Source organism: Schistocerca gregaria, chromosome 11 (genome assembly GCF_023897955.1).
Source record: "Schistocerca gregaria isolate iqSchGreg1 chromosome 11, iqSchGreg1.2, whole genome shotgun sequence".
NCBI lineage: Eukaryota > Metazoa > Arthropoda > Insecta > Orthoptera > Acrididae > Schistocerca > Schistocerca gregaria.
Window position 1 is genome coordinate 111,753,098 of NC_064930.1, and position 26,385 is coordinate 111,779,482.

General features: G+C 40.5%; 1 protein-coding gene across 10 annotated transcripts in view; it reads right to left on the reverse strand.

The window, feature by feature from the left end:
- Positions 1-26,385, reverse strand: part of LOC126295315 (activated Cdc42 kinase-like) — a 335,217-nt gene that overhangs the window by 220,317 nt on the left and 88,515 nt on the right. For all 10 annotated transcript variants that reach the window (XM_049987766.1, XM_049987765.1, XM_049987761.1 and 7 more), the window contains exons 4-7: positions 21,220-21,369; positions 11,533-11,681; positions 9,912-10,052; positions 3,689-3,848 (exon numbers count right to left, since the gene is read on the reverse strand). In XM_049987766.1, coding sequence (XP_049843723.1) covers positions 3,689-3,848; positions 9,912-10,052; positions 11,533-11,681; positions 21,220-21,369 — 600 coding nt within the window. The remainder of the gene's footprint in view (positions 1-3,688; positions 3,849-9,911; positions 10,053-11,532; positions 11,682-21,219; positions 21,370-26,385) is intronic.

Sequence of the window (26,385 nt, forward strand, 5' to 3'; positions counted from 1 at the left end):
TAGCGCCATCTGATTTCCCCCTTCAAGCTAGACAAAGTTTCGTTCTTTGTAGTTTTTTTTTCGTTTGATGCCTTTTTCATGAGATATATGGATCGGTCGTGATCAATGGACCAACCCGTATTTCCGAAAATATCGGAATCGCTGGGACCAATATCTTGCTAGTATCGAAGTCGATAACAGCAAAAGTGATAAGAGTTCCTCAAGTGTCGAAATGGGCGAACTATATATTTACATAATTAAATTTGTACAGAATCCTCAGTGTGAGAGTCCTACTTGCACCTGTTCACTTGTTTTTAAGTGACAGGGTGGTGCCTTGTTGTGCTGGAGGTACAAGTAATCTTAAGTATACTGAGGTGAGAAATGAATGTGCTCAATGGGACAGTAGGTTCCTGTGTTACCTGCTACATATATTGTTGTTGTTGTGTTCTTCAGACCTGGTACTGGTTTGATGCAGCTCTCCATGCTACTCTATCCTGTGCAAACTTCTTCATCTCCCAGTACCTGCTGCAACCTACATCCTTCTGAATCTGCTTAGTGTATTCATCTCTCGGTCTCCCTCTATGACTTTTACCCTCCACGCTGCCCTCCAATACTAAATTGGTGATCCCTTGATGCCTCAGAACATGTCCTACCAACCGATCCCTTCTTCTTGTCAAGTTGTGCCACAATACTCCTCTTCTCCCCAATTCTATTCAATACCTCCTCATTCGTTATGTGATCTACCCATCTAATCTTCAGCATTCTTCTGTAGCACCACATTTCAAAAGCTTCTATTCTCTTCTTGTCCAAACTATGTATCATCCATGTTTCACTTCCATACATGGCTACACTCCATACAAAGACTTTCAGAAATGACTTCCCGACACTTAGATCTATACTCGATGTTAACAAATTTCTCTTCTTCAGAAATGCTTTCCTTGCCAGACTACATTTTATATCCTCTCTACTTCGACCGTCATCAGTTATTTTGCTCCCCAAATAGCAAAACCCGTTTACTACTTCAAGTGTCTCATTTCCTAATCTAATTCCCTCAGCATCACCCGACTTAATTCGACTACATTCCATTATCCTCATTTTGCTTTTGTTGATGTTCATCTTATACCCTCCTTTCAAGACACTATCCATTCCGTTCAACTGCTCTTCCAAGTCCTTTGCTGTCTCTTACAGAATTACAATGTCATCGACAAACCTCAAAGTTTTTATTTCTTCTCCCTGGATTTTAATACCTACTCCAAATTTTTCTTTTGTTTCGATTACTGCTTGCTCAATACACAGATTGAATAGCATCGGGGAGAGACTACAACCCTGTCTCATTCCCTTCCCAACCACTGCTTCCCTTTCACGTCTCTCGACTCTTCTAACTGCCATCTGGTTTCTGTACAAATTGTAAATTGCCTTTCGCTCCCTGTATTTGACCCCTGCCACCTTTAGAATTTGAAACAGAGTATTCCAATCAACATTGTCAAAAGCTTTCTCTAAGTCTACAAATGCTAGAAAAGTAGGTTTGCCTTTCCTTAATCTAGCTTCTAAGATAAGTCGTAGGGTCAGTATTGCCTCACGTGTTCCAACATTTCTACGGAATCCAAACTGATCTTCGCCGAGGTCTGCTTCTACCAGTTTTTCCATTCTTCTGTAAAGAATTCGCATTAGTATTTTGCAGCCGTGACTTATTAAACTGATAGTTCAGTAATTTTCACATCTCTCAACACCTGCTTTGTTTGGTATTGGAATTATTATATTCTTCTTGAGTCTGAGGGTATTTCGCCTGTTTCATACATCTTACTCACCAGATGGTAGAGTTTTGTCAGGACTGGCTCTCCCAAGGCTATCAGTAGTTCCAATGGAATGTTGTCTACTCCCGGGGCATTGTTTCGACTCAGGTCTTTTAGTGCTCTGCCAAACTCTTCACGCAGTATCATATCTCCCATTTCATCTTCATCTACATCCTCTTCCATTTTCATAATGTTGTCGTCAAGTACATCGCCCTTTTAGAGACCGCTATATATATTAAAAAACTAAAAACCTGGCTCGATTGCGAAAAAAAGCACCTAGTGTTACGTGTTAACCCAGGTTTCGGCGTAGACAACTACACCTTCTTCAGGACAAAAATATAATCCAAAAGTGTCTAAGAAGACCTTTGTCAGTGATTAAAAGAGCACCATAGCTATACATTTATAAATGTAGAAAAGGAAAACACAAACAGTACATATGTACGAAGTCAAAACCACTACTTAACTTAATGGCGTACACTGCACCTCACACCGGCCTATGTTCGATGGGCCATGACCCGCCATTAAGTGCTGCTACAAACGATTGCTCATTTACAAGCCCGACCCGCTACCTATGCTCATGCGCAAGACAAATGAAGTTACCTGAATGTGCATGCGCATACAAATAAGAGTTAGTTCATACATGGGTGGAGGTTAAACAGCCCACATATTCCCAACCGTGGATCAAGGTATATCAAAAAATGGAATTGATAGAATAAGTGACAAGCTAAATAGGAGATGAAACCTAAAAATAGCCGCGCACAGTTGCTTATGCTAGGAAGCAGTTCATCTTCTTTCTTTTTATCGTCATTTTCCTTTTACGATGAAGGTGATTTTAGCCCGTTGAACACCTCACGTTTTATCCCTATCTCTTTATTACCACAACGTCTTTAGATTACGTCCCCTGAAACCCCCCCCCCCCCCCACCTCCCCGCCAGCTAACTACTGGCTTTAGGTATAGTTTTTAAGAGTTCCTCCTGTTGTCGTACGTAGCTTCATATATAAGTTTCTTTACTAGCATAAGCAAGTGTGTGCGGTTATTTTTATTTTTATGTTTCATCTCCTATTTAGCTCGTCTCTTGTTCTATCCATTTCATTTTTTGATATACGTTGATCCACAGTTGGGAATGTATGCGCTATTTAGCCCTGACCCATGTATAAACTTTCTTGTATTCATATTCGCATGCACATTTAAGTAACTTTGCTTGTCTTGCACATGTGCACAGATAGTGGGTCCGGCTTGTAAGTGAGCAACCGTTCGTAGCTGCAGTTTATGGCGGGTCATGGCCCATCGAACATACACCGGTGTGAAGTGGAGCGTACACTATTACCTTAAGTAGTGGTTTTGACTTTGTACATATGTACTGTTTGTGTTTTCTTTTTCTTTTTCGTTTATAAATGTATAGTTACGGTGCTCTTTTAATCATTGACAAAGGTCTTCTTAGGCACTTGTGGGTTTTATTGTTGTTTTGAAGAAGGTGTAGTTATTTACTTCAAAACCTGGGTTAACACGTAACACTAGGTGCTTTTTTCGCAATTGAGGTGGGTTTTTAGTTTTTTAATATATTAACCAACAATTGCTGACGTGCTGCAATGTTGAAGGTTCTTATTTGCTAGAGACGCACTACAGCCAATGTCACAGGGTCCCCAGGGCACCACACATAATGACGCCATGCACAGAAATGCCCCCACACCTAGTCTGTCGGCATCACCACCTTTACACGCTTATGCTTTCCTTTTCCTTTACGTTGCTGACACACTTGCACCCTAACAGTCACCACTGACCAGCACATCCCACTAGTCATCAACCACCCTAGGTAATCTTTCCTTTTCTTTCTTCTGCATTAAAAATGTATCAAAGCTCAAATAATCACACACAGAGACAGTGTTATCTCTGAACATAGCTGCGACGGTCTTACCTGGAAATTTGGCTCGTCAATGGCCTCGAGGATCTGATGGCCGGTGAGCGCGGCCCACGGCTGGAAGCCATAACTGAAGATTTCCCACAGAGTCACGCCGTACGCCCACACGTCCGAAGCGGACGTGAAGCGCAGGTAGCTGATGCATTCTGGGGCGCACCTGGAAGCCACGAGGAAAATGCGTGTTGAACGAGTCTCAAACATTCCAGTACCTAAGGACCAATCCCTTAACATATTTTCCAATTTTCTTTTCCCTCTTTCATTCTTCTCTGTACAGGTTCCGCAGTCAGGAGGATACGAGATGCGAGTTTCTTACCTATTGTTTAACTTATTCCAATAACATCAATTTCTCCATAACAGCGTACGACCAAAATTATTTTGAATTAAATTCGTAAACAATCAATTACACCCTGTGAAATAAATAAGTAATAAAAAATTATAAAGATTGTAGCAGCCAGCAGTGGAAATATAATTGATTTATCTTGTTACAAAACGATTTCGACTGATATCAGTCATCATCTGTGCATTTTTCTAACCAATGATGACTAATATCAGTAGAAATCGATTTGCAACAAGGTAAATAAGTTACATTTCCATGACTGGTTGCTACATTCTTTATAATTTTTTATATTCCATGGTCGCTGCACAAAAAGGCTCTGAGTACTATGAGACTTAACTTCTAAGGTCACCAGTCCCCTAGACCTTAGAACTACTTAAACCTAACAAACCTAAGAACATCACACACATCCATGCCTGAGGCAGGATTCAAACCTCTGACCGTAGCGGTCGCACAGTTCCAGACTGTAGCGCCTAGAACCGCTCGGCAACCCCGGCCGGCTGCGCAGAAGGGGAACCTTATGGAGCCCAACATTCAAAAATAAATCAGCGTCATATTGGAAGCACAGTGTTATGTATCTCTAATATTCTGGTGCCAAAACTCGGTAGGAATTATGATTTTATCTAAAACTGACATGGTGAGACCGTGGCTGTATACAATTAATGAAGGTTGATTCTTACAAAGAAAAAAAACAGCAAGCAGCCACTATTAATACTGCTATTTATTTAAGTAAATAGCGCCGTAACCGGTTTCGAACTGAAAAGTTCATCTTCAGACGGCTGTTCACAATATTTATAAGACGCACTTTACATAATTATCAGTTTTCGATATTTACGCTTCCACTGCAGCGAAATATTCTTGGTGTGTTGGTGCCATCGAAAATTCCGCGAAAATTTTTTGCGAAGTTGCAGGATTGCATTTTTCAAATATTGTATAGTATATGCGGCACTTATTTGATTTGCAAATGACCATATTGTGCAAAGTAACACACACACACACACACACACAAACACCAAAAAGTATTTGCACAATATGGTCAACTGCAAATCAAATAAGTGCCGCATATACTATACAATATTTGAAAAATGCAATCCTGCAACTTCGCAAAAAATTTTCGCGGAATTTTCGATGGCACCAACACACCAAGAATATTTCGCTGCAGTGGAAGCGTAAATATCAAAAACTGATAATTATGTAAAGTGCGTCTTATAAATATTGTGAACAGCCGTCTGAAGGTGAACTTTTCAGTTCAAAACCGGTTACGGCGCTATTTACTTAAATAAATAGCAGTATTAATAGTGGCTGGTTGCTGTTTTCTTTATGTAAGAATCAACCTACATTAATTATGATTTTGTGTGTGATTTGAACAATTAACAGCTTACTTCATGCTGCAGAAAATGAGAGATGACATCGAACTGCATTACAAGATAATTCCATTCCAGTATAAAATGATCACATAAACTGCTCGCTTCAAATCAGCATTTGTGGCATTATTCACGAACTTTGTTTCGTATTGCAAGTCTGAAAGTTTTGCCTCAAGTAGCTAATTTGGTAACAAAAATTTATTTCATTTTACATTTGCACATGTGTCCTTTATCAGGTGTTTAAGCTATTCACAAGTGCACATGTACAGAATTTTGAAATAGCTTTCTTTAGTAAGACATAATTCTGGACAAATTAGGAAAACAACTAGTGAACTTCAAAAGAAAGAAATCTAGGGAGAGGACTAATCCAATGCGTTTTTATATGGCTGTAGGTGGACTTACTACCAAAAGTGTGTTTGATAATTTTGAGCACTATAGTGAACACCTTTGAACCACTTTAGAGAAGCTCATTTTATTAAATGATGCTATTTGCAATTTTCTCTCTGATGATAAATACGATGCAGACATGCTGAGATGTGAGGAATAAATACATACAATTAAATTCACTATACACAAGGCTAAGAAAGTGGTTTATTACAAGCTTACAGCCTTAACATTGCAGATGAATTTTACAGTGCCCACTCTCCCCAGTGTATTCCATGCTGTCAAGCTACCAACAATTACGTTTCAGCCACTTTTACAAGATGTCAAAATGTGGTCCTGCTCTAGGGAACAATCTGAATAGACTATTGATAGAGACTCTTGCTTTCTACAATAAATAAACATGTTTTCCTACGAGGACATCTGTCAGGCGAACCCAAGCTGTTAGTAGATAAAATGCCTGTAACAATTAGCACCTACAAGGGCACAAAGAAAATTTTATTGACTTGCTAGGGAGACATCGATCGCTTTATGCAGGTGCACCTCGATTATTTGGATGCACTAGAGCCTGTACACCTTATACATATCACAGACAGAACAATGTGACTAGTATACGGAAAATGGAGAAAATGTTTGTCTTAATAGAGCTAACGTGGGTATTTTATACCCATCCATTTCGTAAACAGTGTGAGCCAGATACAGACAAAAACAACCACTGGAGCATGCTGCTATTGTGATTATGTTGTTGGGAGCACATACCATATACACAAGTCGCATTGTTTCTGAGTGTTCAGCAGCACATCGAACATGGCATGCTCAATGCCGACGTTTGACAGCACCGTCTGTGTGCCAACAGCTTAACTGACAGTCAATGTATGGATGAATTAAAAGCAAGATAATTGTTGGTTTATATGTTTTAACCGAGGTCATAACGCTAAAAACTGCCGTGCGATGAGTGAGGCCGTGTTCTATGTTCAAGAAATGTCGTCACACAGCTAACTGTACTGACACTGCTATCTGCAATTCATCTTATAAAGTTAGCACAACTTCCATATGGAAAAATAGATGTAACTTGTAGCAGATTTTACTAATCTCAGGACAGCTTGAGTTTGGATCAGATGACCCAGAGGATTAAGCAGACTTACTCGCTGTGTTCTGGACAGGCCACATCGTCTCCCTGTGTCTCGTCAAAAATGTCTCAGGATATGGATGTGGAAGTAAGTTGATCAACTCCAATGATTGTCACTTCTCCTAAGTTGTTTATCAAGTTACGTGTTTCCTCCAAGTGCTACAGCAAACCTGTGCGAGTTTAGTCCAGCCGCAGTCAATACCAGTCATGGGTAATCTAGTCAGTTGTAACCAACAGAACATTGCACTGGTGGGACAATGTAACAGCATCTGCCTCTTACCAGTCAGTGGTTCGTCCCACAACATTTCTGGTGCGTGCCGACACCATCATTGAGAACTCATTCGGGACGGACGCATTTCAGGCCTTCGGATTTTCTATTACCGACACAGTTCACCCTGTATCCAATCGGTTATTGTATTCTCAATTGGAAGCAATGTGCGAGGAGTTTTCAGACTTGTTTTTGGAATGTGTAGTGTGTGCTACGAATTTTTCTACTCATATTTCTTTCAAATGCACAGCTCAGCCTCATTTCTGTCTGCAACCTGTTATGGCTACTGAATGGTCATCTCCACAATTGGGAAAAACATTGCCCCTGTGGAGACTTCAGTTCTACTGTTAAAATGAGGTCGACGTTGGATACGTATCCACTCCCGCGCCAGGAGGAACTATTGGTGAAAATATCATGTGGCCAGTACTCCTCTAAAATTGATTTGTATGAAGTGCATCTGTATGTTCCTGTGGACAAAGAGTCTCAATATTTGAGCACTCCTTTTGGTCTTCATCAATAATTGCACCTTCCTTTTGCTGTGGCTAGTACCTCTGCAATTTTACAAAGACTTTTAGAGAAAATGATTATGCCTGTCCCGGGTTGCATTAATTATCTGGATCATGTTGCTATAACAAACTTTCCCACATCTGATCATCTGAAAAATCTGCGCACTCTGTTTTCTGTCTTACAGACCACAGGCTAACAGTGTAACCTTGTGAAATTACAGTTTTTTCAACCTTCTATTGTTTATTTGGGGTTTGAGGTCTCGTGGGAGGGGGTTCACTTCCTGCCAGTCCACATCTGCACTGTTACAACTACGCCTCGCCACTCGTCCACCAAGGAGCTTCGAGCCTTCCTAGAGAAAATAGCCTGCTACCAAAAATTCCTGCTAGGGCAGGCCACACTGGCCCACCAGTTGCAAGCCATGTTACAAAAGAGTGTACTTCTCTGCTGGACCTGGATTGTGAAAGTGCTTTCGTTAGTCGCTGTCCTCACCCATCCGGCCCCTTCCCTTCTCCCATTCCAGCACTACACACCTGTCATTCCACTACCATACCCAGTATTGTTTTTTTATTTTTATTTATTTCTTTCTCTTTATGTGTCTCCTTTCCCGCTACTCCACCCCCCTCTTCCCCCACCTCTCCCATGCCCGCCGCCAAACCTGCAGCACTTCACTGTTAGCTCTCCCCACCGTACTACCCCTCCCGCTCCCCACCCTAGACTCGTCCTTTCCCCCACCCAGTCACCACGCCATGGTCCCGTGGTTAGCGTGGTCAACTGCGGAATGTGAGGTCATTGGTCCAAGTCTTTCCTCGAGTGAAAAATTTACTTTCTTTATTTTCTCAAAGTTATGATCTGTCCGTTCGATCATTGATGTATCTGTTCACTGTAATAAGCTTAGTGTCTGTGTTTTGCGACCGCACCGCAAAACCGTGCGATTAGTAGACGAAAGAACGTGCCTCTCCAATGGGAACCGAAAACGTTTGATCGCAGGGTCATAGGTCAACCGATTCCTCCACAGGAAAACACGTCTGATATATTCTATACGACACTGGTGACGGCATGTGTGCCACATGACAGGAATATGCTGTCGACCCACCTAACTTGTACACTTGGCAAATGGGTAAAAAGAATCTTCTACCTTGCCCGATTTAGATTTTCTTATGGATGTGGTAATCACTCCCAAGAAAGTGATGAAAACATAAGAGCTTGTCAAATAAACTGAAAATAAAAAATTAAAATTTTCACTCGAGGGACGACTTGAACCAAGGACCTCTCGTTCCACAGCTGCTCACGCTAACCACAGGACCATGACGCTCCTGAGCACACGGGGTCCTTAATGTTAATTATGTTGCGCATCAACTTCTCAGTTTGTATATTTTCCTTATTTTTTAATAGTTCCACACAACTTCTTCCTGTTTTCTCAATCGATCTGTGTTCAGTTTTTCAAGGCCTATCCACTGTGCCAACTTATAACTAAATCTGAGGGGGGTGCGATGGGGAGGTTCCCTTGTCGGCATCTCACTCAGCTATATGGTAAGTAGCAACTTTCCTTTTCATAACATTGTTACATTCAATCCTGGATTTTCCATTTTTTTATTTTTTTCATGCATGTTTTGCTGTTCCAAACATTTCTGAAAGTGTTTTGTGGCATTCATTAAACACAGCACACCGTGCAGAATTATTCCAGTTACCTTGTTCATTAATAATCAATTTTTGCCAGAATATTTACTTTCAGAGTGAGTGGCGAACAATATTTAATACTTCGTGCAAAGAACTTCAGAACTGAATTTGCTCTGAAGTCAGTTTTTAATGGACTTTTTTAAGCTCTTTGTGAACTGTCAAGAATAAATTCTAAAAGGAGATGAACTCACAACTGTGTGTCCTTTGAAAGGAGAAAATACCGATTTTTTTAAAGAACCAGAGCCTATAAACAGCACCCAGCACACCAATTATTCATTTAATCCTCCTAATTCTACATATTTCATTTCTGTTTACAGTTCTAGAGAAACCTAACATCCGTATAAACGTTATAGGTTGTAATAAGAACATTACTCAAAGGGTGTACAATACGTAAATAAAAAATATAAAGCGTAAGATGACATGAAATGTACATCCATTCAATCAGGAAATGGGTATTCTGTTATAAAATCTGTATAGGCATCATGTACTTTAATCAAAACATTGCTCAATAGGGTGCAAAAAAAGGGCATCAAATCCAGATAAAATGAGTAGTCTCTTACCATGCAATGGGCAGCTTGAGGTTGACATTGAAGTTGGTTTGGTAGTAATCCTTTCCCACACCCAGCGCCCTCGAGAGGCCAAAGTCTGAAATCTTCACCTTGTTCTTCGAGAACACTAGGATGTTACGTGCTGCAAGGTCCCTGCAAAAGTAAAAGCCCATTGGTTCAGTATACAGTATTAGTTCAGAATACAAAATGTAAGGGGAGCTTTTTTTAACTAGGAGGTTTTAAATTTGCATTGCAATCAACAATTATTGCCAGTTACGAACACCTACTACTACTACTACTACTACTACTACTACTATGTGGTCACTTTAACGTGTCCATTTTAGATGGAAAGCGTTTCGAACTACAGTTGTGGAAGGTAGAAGCAGAAACTGGGCCTGAACCATCACTTTTACAACAGAACCCACAACACGATGCTGCAGCCCACTGGTAATGTAGAATACTATGCCATGATGCATTTTCTGCATTCTTAGTGGAACAATGCTGCAACAATCCATGCTGAGTCAGTGAGATTTACTTACTTATTCATTTATTTAGTACTCTCTAGATCCAGGTAGTGAGTGAATCACAATGATATGGAAAATGTTAAATTGTACAGAGATGAAATATAACTTATATGACAATAACAATATAATGGAAATAAAATATCAATTACAAAACATATTCAGAGATTGTAAGGAAAAGATAGCTGTTACTTACCATAAATATGACACAGTATGTGACAGTGATAGAATTATTCGAACGATCTTTTAAGTATTAATGACCACTACACACACATCAGAAACTAATTACTCTAACTGTGAGTGACTTCTGGATTGGATGAGTTTTTTTTCAGCTAATTGGTATTAATAAACTTCTTTTAAGGATAAAACTTCATCAATGGTGTCGTGTTCATTCAGTTTAGTAGAAAGATAGATAGCACTAGCTATGCTACTACTTATAGTTTTAAAAGAAAAGAGAGCACATTCCTGTTTTTCTTTCTTTTGAGAAATGTTCGCACTTCGGTCATCAGTCTTCTCAAACCAGAGGCACGAGTGACGCTCCCTCAGAGCACTACGATATCGTGAACCACCACACATGTGTGTCCCCTTCTCACTACATTTCTGCATTGAAAACCCTGAGATATAACCGTGGTACGAAGAAGGAAGAAAGAAGAGGAAAGATCAGCAAAAGAAACGGAGCAAAGAGAGAAGGGGAGGTCACAGAGTCATGCTGGGAAGTCATTCTGCAATCATCTTATTCACCTAATCTCACACCCTCATATTTTAACGTTCTCCGCTCTGTATCAAAAACCTTCAAGGAACTTCTTTTCTAGACGAAAATGCACTTCGAACTCGCCAAGTGCACTGTCGCAAAACCACGCGATTTCTACAGTTGAATGAAAAACTTACCCCGTCATCAGGAGACTGTTGTAAATAGTGAAGGAGAATATATTATTGGTGACTAAAGCCTCTGTTCTGTTTATTAAATGTACAGAAAAACATTACAAAGTTGTGCTCCAACCTAATACGCACTGAATCCGAGGGTGAACGTATAGAGAAGAACTGACACCGTCAAGATTTCCTAGTCGTAGGTGACAGTCAGAGCGTACTACGGAGCCCTCTCGGCACCTCACCTGTGGATGAGCCGCTTGGCCTCGAGGTACTGCATGCCGTCGCAGATCTGCACAGCGAAGTCGCAGAGCGTCAGAACGGGGAAGCTGGGCCGCAGCGATGGCTCCTTCAGGCACTCCAGCAGCGAGCGCAGCGGCGCCAGCTCCGTCACCTGCAACCGCCACGCGTGCCGAACTGACCTTTATTCTATTTGCAACTGCCCTCCCTACCACAGCTTATCTCTATGTCTGTAGGGCACGGAAAACATCTGCACGAAAATGTGAATTTGTCAGTATGTGTTATGGAAGCAGATTTCTTCCGTTCAGTCTCTTAGTTTGCTATTGGCAACAGTAATTCCCATTTTGCTCTTTCCAAACAAGCTTGCTTTCAGAATGAAATTTTCACTCTACAGCGGAGTGTGCGCTGATATGAAACTTCCTGGCAGATAAAAACTGCGTGCCGGACCGAGACTCGAACTCGGGACCTTTGCTTTTGCGGGCAAGTGCTCCACCAACTGAGCTACCCGTGCACGACTCACGCCCCGTCCTCACAGCTTTAATTCCGACAGGACCTCGTCTCCTACCTTCCAAACTTTACAGAAGCTCTCCTGCGAACCTTGCAGAACTAGCATTCCTGAAAGAAAGGATATTGCAGAGACATGGCTTAGCCACAGCATGGGGAATGTTTCTAGAATAAAATTTTCACTCTACAGCAGTGTGTGCGCTGATATGAGTCTCGGTCCGGAACACAGTTTTAATCTGCCAGGAAGTTTCAAGCTTGCTTTTATAGGGGGTAAATGTGAATAATTTCCTAGATTTTTCTTATACTTCCTGGGTAAAAGTACACTTTTTCTCAAGTGAAAACACACTATACCCCTGGTGAACACACATTTTTATTATGTTATATGACAATATACTTTCCCTCAGAAGATGATGATGATGATGATTGGTTTGTGGGGCACTCAACTGTGCGGTTATCAGTGCCCATACAAATTCCCAACCTTTGCTCAGTCTAATATCACCACTTTCAGGTATGATGATGAAAATGATCAGGACAACACAAACACCAGTCATCTCGAGGCAGGTGTAAATTCCTGACCCCAGTAGGAATCGAACCCAGGATCCCTCAGAATAGTAAAACTCCTAAATCCTTTGAATTGGGAAGGTTTTATACATTGGCACAGAACTTCCCAGAACTTTAGGAAATGAAACCCAGCAAAAAACAACGCATTTTGTAAAGATCTTTGGTGCACGGTAACATGTATGTGCCGTATTTTTGTATTATAAAATTATAAACACCAATTTAAAAAAATAAGGCACGTTAGCTTTTGCATCACTGAAATCGAGATTGCAACACATTTATTAGCCAGCCACAGCTCATGCCATGTGATCTTGCCAGCCAATCATAGCAGATATTCAGAGCATAGGACACTTGATGCAGTTGTCCAATAACAACATCACTGTTGAATGGCATGAATACACAAATGGAAAAAGTTAATGCTTTAAATTAATATAAACACAGTGTAGCTACAACAAAAGCTAACCTTTCGCATATAATATTGGTCGTCTGAAATGTTTTGCTGTATTTTCCCCCAAGGATGTGATTAGGTAGGACCCTAAACACAGCTTAAATTGCAGCAGCTGAATATTTCTGACAAGCAGGATTGTAAATTTCATTTCTGTGCAATGAGCATTTGGTGGGTTACCTGGCTGTATACATGTTCCATCAAACACTGACTTTTCCATAGAAAAGGCGATTATGTGTCGAATTGCTCAAGAACTAACTTCGCCTTTTTTTAAAAGGATAATTATACTTTTTGCCATCATTATTGCATAATATGTAATCTATGAAAGAACTAATATAAATATTAGAAAATAATCTTTAAACTCAACATTTTCAGTGTTTTTTACCATTTAAGGTACTGCAAACACAAATGTGGCAGTAAAATTTTACATAATGGCATAAATGGCTGGTCTCTGGGTCTGAAATTCTTTTAAGTGGCTCGTCTTCAGCATTAAGCGACAAGTGAGAGTTTAATGCCCTGTCATTTAAAAAAAAAATTCACTGGATATTCTGAAATGTAACAATTCATCTTGTGTAAAAGAAAATTTACTTTGACAGTAATGCTTCTCAGATCACTATTTGCAGTATTTTCCTGCAATCTGTCAGGAATGTAAACAGTTGTGATGTCACACACATCGAAACAAGGCCCACAATCTCGCGCGCTCCGTATTGTAAGTAGTTTGTTGTTATGAAGTATTGCAGAGTCTTTAACATATTTTGTTATTAGCAAACACTTGTGTAAGCTCTGATTTGTATTGTTTAAAGAGCACATTACTTTTTTGTGACTAAAGTTTTATTTTAGTGTTATTCTCCTGTTTACGTTTCATTGCTGCAGTATTGTTCTGTAGTAGCAGGCTAAAGTGAAATTCTTTATTGGAATATCAGTTCTTGCCAGTCAAAATTACAAAAAATTAACTGAAAACTAAAACAACAAACGGTTCGTGGAGTTCTAATAAATTCCTGGGTTTTCCTGGATTTGTCCAAATAAACAGAATCATAGGTTTTTTCCCCCCAGATTTCCTGGTTGTCCCTTGGCACATACACCCCCGATTCAGTACTGCTTTTTTCTACCTCAGGTTTGTTTTCTCGGGCAGTGTTGGTTGTATGTTAACAGTGATACAATGCAGAGGTTTACAGGTGGAGAGATGGCCGATACACACCTTGTACGAGTGCAGTGGGAGAGCAGCACAACCACACTATGCTAAGCTGTTCGCACAACAATGGTAACCCCATCACAATTACTCTGCATCAGACGCTTGTTTCATTGCTCTCGTGTGTGTGTGTGTGTGTGTGTGTGTGTGTGTGTGTGTGTGTGTGTGTGTTTTTGTTTTTTATGGCATGTAACAGGTTTTTTTTGACACTTGTGAATGTTTTTTCTCAGAAACAAAAATGCAATGTCCAGGCTGAAATAACATGATGGGTGGTGTTGGCATGTTCAATATTTCCTTACAAACCAATTTCAGTTCCCTTACATGCACTGGTTTCATTTTTTCTGATACTTAACATTTGTTTTCTGATGTAAGGATGAAGGAAGTTTTACATCTCGTAAAGGACAAAGTCATCAGAGGCCGAGTATTTGATAGTGATGTGAAACGACTGGCAAGGAAATTGGCTCCTAGCATTTGCCTGGAGTCATTTAAGGGGGGGTTGAACATCAAACGGGCCGACTTGGAGCAGGAGAGGCACCACAGGACATTTCAATTTCCACTGTCTATACTTTTACAAATAAATTCCTAAAACTCTGTCAGCATCACCAGGAAGGATTCAAAATTCACACTCATAGGAGTGGAACTTCGAAAATAATAATGAAAGAATTTTTTTACATGTGAAATTTCATCATTTTTTTCACATATTAATGGCAGCATTTGTTGCTATAGGTACACTTTTCTTCATAAGTAAGAGAGATCCTTCAATGAATTTTGCACAGTATACAAACCATACTTAAAAGGTGCATGAAACTCTAGAATTTTCCAAATCTATTGAAAACTGTGGTAATAAATTGAGGTAAATAACTACAAAAATTTGTGTTTCTTCTAATCATGAAGTTTAAATATAACAGCTCATTCGTTTTTTCATAAATTACATAAATTCTAGAGTTTCATACACCTGTAAGTACAGTATGCACGCTGTGCAAAATTCATCAAAGAATCTCTCAAACTTATGAAGAAAAGTGTACCTATAGCAACAAATGCTGCCATTCGTAAGAGAGAAAAATGATGAAATTTCACACGTAAAAAAATTTATTTTGCTATGTTTTGAACTTCCACTGCAATGAGTGTGAATCCTGAGTCCTTCCTGGTGATGCTGACAAAGTTTTATGAATTTATTTGTAAAAGTATAGACACTGGTTATTAAAATGTCCTGTGATGTCTCTCTTGCTCCAAGTCGGCCCATTTGACTTCCTTCCCCCCCTTAAGGGAATCACAGCAAACCTGAATGTGGATGACCACATAAAAATTTGGACCGTTGTCTTACCAAACAAAGATCCAGTGTCTTACCGGCGCACTGTTCCCCTCGGTGCATTTTCGTACATTTTGCAAATTTTTTCCCCGTTCTTTTGACGTCCCTCAGCCTCGCCCCATTGGTAACACCGGAGCCGACATCAGTTGGCGAGCAGCGTGCGCTTAGTCCTCACGACCCGAATGAGGAGCTACTCGACTGAAGAGTAGCGCGCTAGTCAAAAAACTGACAGGGGCCAGGACAGTGGTTTCCTGATCATGTGCCTCTCTATATCACCGTCCGATGTAGCCTAAAGGCCGACTATCACACGGTGGCCGGTCAATACCGTTGCGCCTTCGAGGCCCGTTCGGGGGGCATTTGTTTTGTTTTTTGTACTTTTACTACCTCAGAATGAAGAAGAGTTTTGCTCTTTCTGCTGCTGTTGCTGCTTCTTTTACATAAATAACCCTCCGACTCAAACTGCAGTTTTGTTTCTGTAGAAGCTGCAGATGAACTCTTGCTACCTGTATTTTATCCAAGGCAAGTCTTCCGGTCCAGATGGTATACCAAATCAGATTCCTTTCAGAGTATGCAGACACAATAACACCTTTCTTACAAGGGAACTTCCCCATCGCACCCTCCTAAGATTTAGTTATAAGTTGGCACAGTGGATAGGCCTTGAAAAACTGAACACAGATCAATCGAGAAAACACGTAGAAGTTGTGTGGAACTACGAAATAATATGCAAAATATGCAAACTGAGTAGTCCATGTGCAAGATAAGCAACATAAAGGACGATATGAGCTCAGTACTGGCGTGGTCCCATGGTTAGCGAGAGCAGCTGCGGACCGAAAGGTCCTTGGTTCAAGTCTTGCCTCGAATGAAAAGTTTAATTTTTTATTTTCAGTGACAAATGACAAACTCTTATGTGTACAAGTCAGGTGGGTCGACAACATATTCCTGTCATGTGACGCACCTGGCGCCACCAGTGTGGTATAGAATATATCAGACGTGTTTTCCTGTGGAGGAATCGGTTGACCTATGACCTTGTGATCATTCCCATTGGAGAGGCACATCCTTTCGTCTACTAATCGCATGGTTTTCCGGTGCGGTCGCGAACACAGACACTAAACTTATTACAGTGAACAGAGATGTCAATGAACGAATGAACAGATCATAACCTTGCAAAAATAAAGAAACTGAACTTATCACCTGAGGGAAGACTTGAACCAAGGACCTCTTGTTCCGCAGCTGCTCACGCTTACCCCGGGACCATGGCACTCCTGAACTCTCATCAACCTTGATGTTGTCTATCTTGCACATGGACTACTCAGTTTGTATGTTTTGCTTATTTTTTCATAGTTGAGTTTTTCAAGGCCTATCCAGAGTGCCAACTTATATCTAAATCTGAGTGGGGTGGGATGGGGAGGTTCCCTCCTTAGCAGTCATATACAACCGCTCACTTGCCGAAAGGTCTGTTTCTAAAGACTGGAAAGTAGCAAAGGTCACACCAATACTCAAGAAAGGAAATAGGAGTAACCTGTTGAATTACAGACCCATATCAATTTGCAATAGTATTTTGGAGCATATACTGCACTCTAATATTATGAATTGCCTTGAAGACAATGACTTATTGATACATAACCAACACAGATTCAGAAAATATCATTCTAGCTCTTTATTCCCATGAAGTAACAAGTGCGGTCAATAAGGGATCTCAGATCGATTTCATATTCCTAGATTTTCAGAAGACTTTTGATACCATTCCTCACAAGCAACTATTAATCAAATTGTGCGCTTATGGAGTATTGTCTCAGTTAAGTGAGTGGATTCGTAGTGATGAACGGTAAATCATCAAGCAGAACAAGTGATATCTGGCACTCTGCAAGGTAGTGTCGTAGGCTCTCTGCTGTTCCTGACTTACATAAATGATCTAGGTAATAATCTGAGCAGCCACCTTAGATTGTTTGCAGATGACACTGTAATTTACAGTCTAGTAAAATCATCAGACGATCAATTCCAATTACAAAATGATCTTGAGAGAATTTCTGTTTGGTGCAAAAAGTGGCTATTGGCGCTAAAAGAAGAAAAGTGTGAGGTTATCCACATGGGTACTAAAAGAAATCTGATAAATTTTGGGTATACGATAAATCGCAGAAATCTAAGGGCAGTCAATTCGACTAAATACCTAGGAATTACAATTACAAAAAACTTAAACTGGAAAGACAACATAGATAATATTGTGGGGAAGGTGAAACAAAGATTGCACTTTGTTGGCAGAACACTTAGAAGATGCGACAAACCCACAAAGGAGACAGCCTACATTACACTTGTCCGTCCTCTGCTGGAATATTGCTGCGCGGTGTGGGATCCTTACCAGGTAGGATTGACGGAGAGCATCGAAAAAGTGCAAAGAAGGGCAGCTCGTTTCGTGTTATCGCACAACAGGCGTGAGAGTGTCACTGATATGATACGCGATTTGAGGTGGCAGTCACTGGAACAAAGGCAGACCTATTTACGAAATATCAATCACCAACTTTCTCTTCTGAATGCCTAAATATTTTGTTGACACCCTCCTACGTAGGGAGAAATGATCATGATAATCAAATAAGAGAATTCAGAGCTCGAACGCAAAAATTTAGGTGTTCCTTTTTCCCACACGCCATTCGAGAGTGGAATGGTAGAGAAGTAGTATGTAAACGGTTTGATAAACCATCTGCCGGGCACTTAAGTGTGAATTGAATAATAACCATGTAGATGCAGATGTAGCTCTTCACAGTTTCAAACAATGTATTCCATTCAATATGGTCAAAAGCTTTCTCTAATTGTACAAATACTATGAATGCCTCTTTGCCTTTCTTTAACCTTTCTTCTAAGACAGATTGTAAGGTTAGTGTTGTTTCATGTCTTCCTACATTTCTCCAGAATCCAAACTGATTTTGCACAGATCAGTGTCTATCAGCTATTTTATTGTTTTGCAACCAGTACCTTGAACTAAACTGACTAAATTCCTTCTTAAACTTTTGTGGGGGTACAGAATTATTTTCGTACTCAAATTCATGATATTTCCCTCGCACGTCAGAGTTGCAAAGTCTTCTGGACCCTCATCATCACACATAAATGAGCAATCTATTAATAATCACCACATAGTGGAGATGCTGATTCGCAGATAGGCACAACAGGAAGACTTTCACAATTTTAGCTTTTAGCCGTTAAGGTCTTTGTCTACATCTACATCTGCATTTATACTCCGCAAGCCACTCAACAGTGTGCGGCGGAGGGCACTTTACGTGCCATTGTCATTACCTCCCTTTCCTGTTCCATTCGCGTACGGTACGCGGGAAGGACGACTGCCGGAAAGCCTTCGTGTGCGCTCGAATCTCTCTAATTTTACATTCGTGATCTCCTCGGGAGGTATAAGAAGGGGGAAGCAATTTATTCGATACCTCATCCAGAAACGCACCCTCTCGAAACCTGGACAGCCAGCTACACCACGATGCAGAGCGCCTCTCTTGCAGAGTCTGCCACTTAAGTTTGCTAAACATCTCCGTAACGCTATCATGCTTTCCAAATAACCCTGTGACTAAACGCGCTGCTTTTCTTTGGATCTTCTCAATCTCCTCCGCCAACCCGACCTGGTACGGATCCCACACTGGTGAGCAATACTCTAGTATAGGTTGATGGACTACATTTTCTAAGGACTCTCCCAATGAATCTCAACCTGGTACCCCGCCTTACCAACAATTGAATTCCATTTCAAATCGTTCCGCATGCATACTCCCAGATATTTTACAGAAGTAACTGCTACCAGTGTTTGTTCTGCTACCATATAATCGTACAATAAAGGATCCTTCTTTCTACGTATTCGCAATACATTACATTTGTCTATGTTAGGGGTCAGTTGCCACTCCCTGCACCAAGTGCCTATTTGCTCCAGATCTTCCTGCATTTCACTGCAATTTTCTAATGCTGCAACTTCTCTGTATACTACAGCATCATCCGCGAAAAGCCGCATGGAACTTCCGACACTATCTACTAGGTCATTTATATACATCGTGAAAAGCAATGGTCCCATAACACTACCCTATGGCATGCCAGAGGTTACCTTAACGCCTGTAGATGTCTCTCCATTGATAACAACATGCTGTGCTCTGTTTGCTAAAAACTCTTCAATCCAGCCACACAGCTGGTCTGATATTCCGTAGGCTCTTACTTTGTTTATCAGGCGACTGTGCGGAACTGTATCGAACGCCTTCCGGAAGTCAAGGAAAATAGCATCTACCTGGGAGCCTGTATCTAATATTTTCTGGGTCTCATGAACAAATAAAGCGAGTTGGGTGTCACACGATTGCTGTTTCCGGAATCCGTGCTGATTCCTACAGAGTAGCATCTGGGTTTCCAAAAATGACATGATACTCTAGCAAAAAACATGTTCTAAAATTCTACAACAGATCGACGTCAGAGATATAGGTCTATAGTTTTGCGCATATGCTTGACGACCCTTCTTGAAGACTGGGACTACCTGTGCTCTTTTCCAATCATTTGGAACCTTCCGTTCCTCTAGAGACTAGTGGTACACAGCTGTTAGAAGGGGGGCAAGACAACCGCCCCCCCCCCCCCCTACACACACACACACACACACACACACACACACACACACACACACACACACACACACACACACACACACACAAACAATTGCAGTCTCAGGCAAACAGAACCACATTGCGAACAGCAGCACCAGTGCATGATAGGAGAGGTGACTGGGTCGGGGTAAGGGAGCGGGGGAGGGGGGGGTTGGGGGGGGGGCTGGAGTGGAGAGGTAGTATGGTGGGGGTGGGAGACAGTGAAGTGCTGCAGGTTAGACTGAGGGCAGGGGAGAGGGGGGTGAAATATTGGAACAGCTGTGTAGTGCTGGAATGGAAACATCCGATCCTGGATTTTCCATTGTTTGAGTTATCTATCAACGTTATACAAAAGTGGATTTTTCAAATAGCACATACATCCGCACATTTTTGCACAGTGTAGATATTTGTCAGCATTATTTATTTGCAGTATTACTCAAGCAGTGTGTGGCATTTAAAAGTTCGTCAGCAGCTGGTAAGTAGGCCACAGAGTTTACAACATTGCACAGATGCTGAAGGAGGCCCTAGGAGCAAGCAACAATGAGAATCAGCACGGACGATAGTATATTAAAAAAGGATGTATCGATAAAATGAGATGCTGTTACTTTTTAAAGTTATACTCAGGTAGCTACACTGGCAGTGCGCTTGTAAATGTTCACGCAATGAATGTACAAGGATATATGTAGAAATTCAGTGGAATTCATTTATAAAGCATGGAAAGATAAGTAACATTTTAGGATTAAAAATGAATTAATATAATTTTATGATTCAATCTCCCTGAAGAACCGCGTCCACTAGATATTGGAGTGCATTTTATTTGTGCGCTTTATTTATAGGGAATATGTGAAACAAGTGCAAAAGAGACACCTGCTCAGAGTTCCTCGGTATGACAATTAAGTTGACAATCAAAATATTGTGCACAACAATGGAACTGTTAACTCTGCTAGAAAAGCAAAAAGCATAAGCATAACTAGGAAGCCTGCTTCCTTACTGTCCCAAATTTAAAACCATGACCTCGAGTAAAATAATTCTCAAACACATTTGACTGGTTCAGTAAGCAGCCACCAGCCATTCGTCACTCACCAGCATCAGAGCTCCCGTGTCGAGGACCACCCCGTAGAGACGAACAATATGCTCGTGGTCTATGGAGTGCATTATGCCGGCTTCCTTCAGGAACTCAATCGGGTTGTTCTGCATCCTCTCACGGCTAAGGCACTTGATGGCAACCTGGATCTGCAAACAAAGAAATAGTAACCAATTTTATGACTTCCTTTTTATGTGAAACATCACTACCTATCACCATGTCATGCCAAAGCTTCCAATTGTGACTGGCAGTGAAAAGTATAAGGACACTAGCACCCTCTGGCACACTTCATACAGTGGCTAGCAGATTACAGATGTATAGACTCCTTCGAAAGTATGCTAGTTTCCAAGTATGAAATTATGAACCTAGTATTATCAAAAAACATTAATTAACATGTTCATCACATCTTCCCATTTCAGGTGTGGAAAATGATGTCAAGTATACTACCTATTCTACCGTGCTGGCACGCAAGAATTCTTGTCACTGAAATCTGCTACGATTGCCTGACCAAAGACTCCACTTACATTTTGTCAACAGCACGTACACTTTCTTCTAACTCGCAGATGTTCAGGGCTTATCGGCATATGCCAACAATTTGAGATACCGAAAGCAAAAAATACATGTACTCAAGTCCGGTGACCTTGGTAATGAGATGAGGCTATCTGGAAATCACTCGCACATCGACTCAGTTGTTTCAGGGGAAATGTGGCAGGTTGTGTCATAGAGTTGAAACCACGACTCTCTAACATCTGATCAACTGAAATCCGCAAAAAATCTATTATCACCACACGGTATCAGTTTCCATTACTTGTCACGGGTTGTCCTGCCTCATCTTAGAAAAGGCCGATAATGCTACCGACCTAAACACCACACCGAACTGTCACTTGCTGTGGATGCATTTCCCTCTCTTCAACCGTGCAAAGATTTTTGCCCCACAGATAAGACAGTTCTGTTTATTCACAGATTCATTTAAATGGAAGCACACCTCATCACTAAAGATTATGTTCCTCACAAAACTGTTGTCTTCCTTTAGTTTTCTCATAAACCAGCCAACAAAAGTTGTCTTTTCTCACAATCAGATTTTTTCAGCTGCTGCATTAACTGAATTCCGTGGAGATAGTACTGAAGAATCTTCCATCCTGAAGAATATCTTATGCCCAATTCTTGGGACTGGCAAAGACCCAACTTTGCTGGACCACATAACAGACACAATTTTATGAATGACTGCAATGTTTCGCACATATCTGCCATAACGAGGGTGCCCAGAACTCTTTAATGTTCACTGTTGAACCTGTTTCATTGAACTTTACAATTAAGTCTCCGTACTCTTGATACACTCAGTGCTTCAGAAGGCCCAATGGTACTGACCGACCATCGCGTCGTCCTCAGTCGATACGCGTCACTGGACATGGATACGGAGAGTCATGTGGTCAGCACATTGCTCATGGTGCCCCATAATCACATGAAAATTTCTTACCTTTGCTATCTAACTTTCTTCATTCTGATTAAATGTTTTCACTGATAGCTCTCATTTTGCAATATTACACTGATCCACAGTTGAGCACACATCGAACAACTGTAAAAAATTCAGACTGAAGCAACAATCAGAATGTTTATGGAAATTGAAATGGTAGATAATAATGTGGTAAACTCACAAACAAAAATGTGGTACGCAACTCCAGACCAGCGTAGTTTTTGGAGCACTCTTTAAACGTGCCACAGGCAAAGTGACAACTGTGAGTGTCACAGTGAAAGGACTGAATTGTAAGTCAATACTGCACTATGTCTTCTTCAACACACTGGATGGTCTGTAGAGTGCCCATTTACATGTCCCACAATCCTTTCATTAGACATAAACTGCAACCCAGACTTTTTCTCTTTTTCCGTTGTTGTCATTAACATCACGGACCAGTCTTCATAAGACTGTTTCACTTACAAAGTTCTCAAAGATTATCTTTCCATCTTTTCTGCGGTCTTCACCTACTTTATTTTCCTATACTTCTGCAGTTATTGATCAATTTTGTATGTCTATTAGTGGCCATTCTTTCAACTTGATCTAGCCATTCTATCTGAGCTGTAATTTCTTCTCGTACGCTCCTTGCACCTAAACTGAGTCTTATACCTTAATTCCAGACGAGATTAGTTCTCTTGTGTCCTAGATGTTGAGAGCAGAAACATCATTTCTGTTGCCTGTAGTCTTTGTTGTGTTGCTTTTGTCTGGGTCCAACACTCACTGTAGGCTTATTACAATAAATGTTGTGATTCCAAAGCATAAAGAAACTGCATTCGGTAGTTTAGTAGACACTGCAGCCAATGCTCTCAGTGAGCATAGCACACTGAAGAAATGAGTTAAAATATTATTAAGCATGTAGCATTGAACAATGATTTGATATAAATATCGTGAATTGACTTACATACAAGGAGAGGATGAAAGAAAAAACATAACAAGTTATAGTTAAGAAGAGCAATTAACTCTTTAGCACACAATCCCCGCAACGATTGTAGTTGTGAATCTTTGAGTATGCACTTCACTTGGTATTTACATATGTTACTGAGAGTCTCAGAATAAAATCAGGCACAAATTAGTTAAAAAAAAAGGGGGCAGTGAGGCTCACATAATATTACAAGTGGAGGCACGTACGATCCTTGATGAAGCCCCAAAGGAAAAAAAAATCGCACGGCATTAGGTCGGGTGAACGTGGAGGCCATGCAAAGCAAGCCCCATCATTGGGCCTCTTGCGGCCCATCCAGTGCTTGGGTACCCGGGTAAATAGACTTGATGTGTGCCGTGTGACAAATGGTGCCCACATTGAACATTTATAATGTTCTTGGTAAAACTGTTTGAGTTGCTCTTTCACTTGACATATCATTTATAACTGTAAGTTTAATGTAATAAATTTTATAAAGCGTTAAAACCCTGATATTTATTTATAAACACCCTGTACAGAGAAGTGAAACTTAGGAGTTGGAAGTTTATTTCACAGCTCGAAGTAGTCGTTATGACCTCATATTTTAGCATCACCCTGCAAAGGATTGAAGTTCAGAAGAAGAAAAAGTTTGTACATGGTGGTGGGACAGAGTAGGTGGACCATTGGACCGCCAGAACAATTCATAAAAGTTGTCCTAAACGGCCAAAAATTAATATAAAGGTGAGTGACAGAGCCAACGCAGCAAAATTACCAGGGACAAGCAGCGACTGAACTGTGCCACTATTTGGATTTATAACATTATGCAATCCACCTTCCCCCTCCCCCATCCCCTGGCTGTTACAACATACATTGGAAATAACGTCCAAAGATGGTTATCCAATTCAAAACCCATTTATTTAATTTTACTGGAAAACCCTTGCTGCAGATCTGATTGTAATACGCTTCCCAAGTACGCTGGTATTTCAGTTTTTCCGTCACGAAGTGTGCTTGGGTGACTGAAATACACCAACAATTTTACTGCTCCCCCAAGGAAAACTCTGGTGGAATTAAGGTCCGGCAAGCGAGGTGGCCGTAAGCTTTTGCAGAGCCATGTTTCCCAAGAAACCCCTCCAGAAGACGCGTAATGCCGTCAGCTGTGCGTGCACTATTGCCATCTTATTTAAACTGTGGGTAATTAAACAGTAACATTCACTACTCACGGTTTCTGCAAAAAGTTAAGGTCCAACAATGCGCAATCTAACTACACTTCAAATTTTTGATCATGCAATGGATTTTCAAGCACAGCACAAGGATTCTCCACAGACTGTAATCGTGTGGTTTTTGTACCGACATGGCCAGAGAGGAGGAACCAAACATTGAGACTATCAGTGGTATTCCTCTCAATGAAAGATATAAACCATCTGCAGTAACAAATTCTCTTTTCACAATCCACATCCTTCAATTCGTGCACTGTTGTCACTTTATACAGCAACTATTTCAGTGTGTGCCTAACTGCTTTATGTGCAGTTGCAAGACAGATATCTGTTTCTTTTGTCATTTTACAGAACGATTTTGTTAGGCTCTGCTACGTAGAGTCACAAATATCCAACAACTTTTATTCGTTTAGATTAAGTGATCGTCCGTTTCATTCGGCTTATAACACTGAGCCAGTGTCTCAAAATTTCTCAGCAAGTTTAAGAACTGCATTATGATGAGGTACAAATGTTTCCAGAAATTTTTCAGGAAATGTCTCCTACATTAAATCTGTGTATTTACTAGCTTCTCGTAAACATGTTCAGCAAGGAAGATACATTCCTTGGTTGTAGGAACCATTATTTAAAAACAGACTGAACAACAGAACTCTATACATTGCATTCATTAATGATCATCAACTGAACAAAACTGTTAAATGTTACAGTTTTGAACATGGCTCTTTATCAGCAACCTTATACAATTTTTTCAACATAGGAATTTTACAGCCAACCAGTTGCAAATCACTGTTTGGTACAACTGACCTACGCCTAATAAGGGTGTCTTCATCAGACAAAATAATGAGTAACCATAAAATTACATTGCAAAAAAGCAGGTCAGAATATAGAGCAGCTATGCTCAAGTCAAAATTAAAATAAAACACTTTCCAGCCTTGTCATGTATGCCAAGCCAGGAATAAGAACAGCCGGATGTTATTCCTAGCTGGGCATACGTGACATACGTGACATGGCTGGAACGTATTTTATTTCAATTTTTGCTTCTTCGCAATGTAATTTTATGATTCTTCAAATTGTTATTCTGATGAAGACACCCTTAGTAGGTGTCAAAACTTAGGTTAATTGTACCAAACAGTTATTTGCAACCAGTTGGCTGTAAAATTCCTATGCTTGAAAAAACTGTTAAATGTTACGTGACTGTAGAAAAAATTAAAAAACAATTGCATAACTATGAAGAAATGGTTCTGCCAACTTTGTTTTGTTGGGCCAGTGCACACTGACTTTCTGAACACATTGTACAAAATTATGAAACATAATTGTTGGCCATTAATTATCTTCATGAGAAATGTCAGGACTGCCGATATGTAGAGGGATAGGTTGGGGAAGGTGGAAATGGAAGGGCACCCCAGGATGAAAGGAGCCCATACGTAATGAAGACAAGGGTACACTAAGATCTGTTTGCAGTCCTGACATTTCACCCAGAGATAAGTATTGGTGAGCAATTCTATCTCATAATTATAGAATATTTCTCACAAAAGTCTCAGTATGA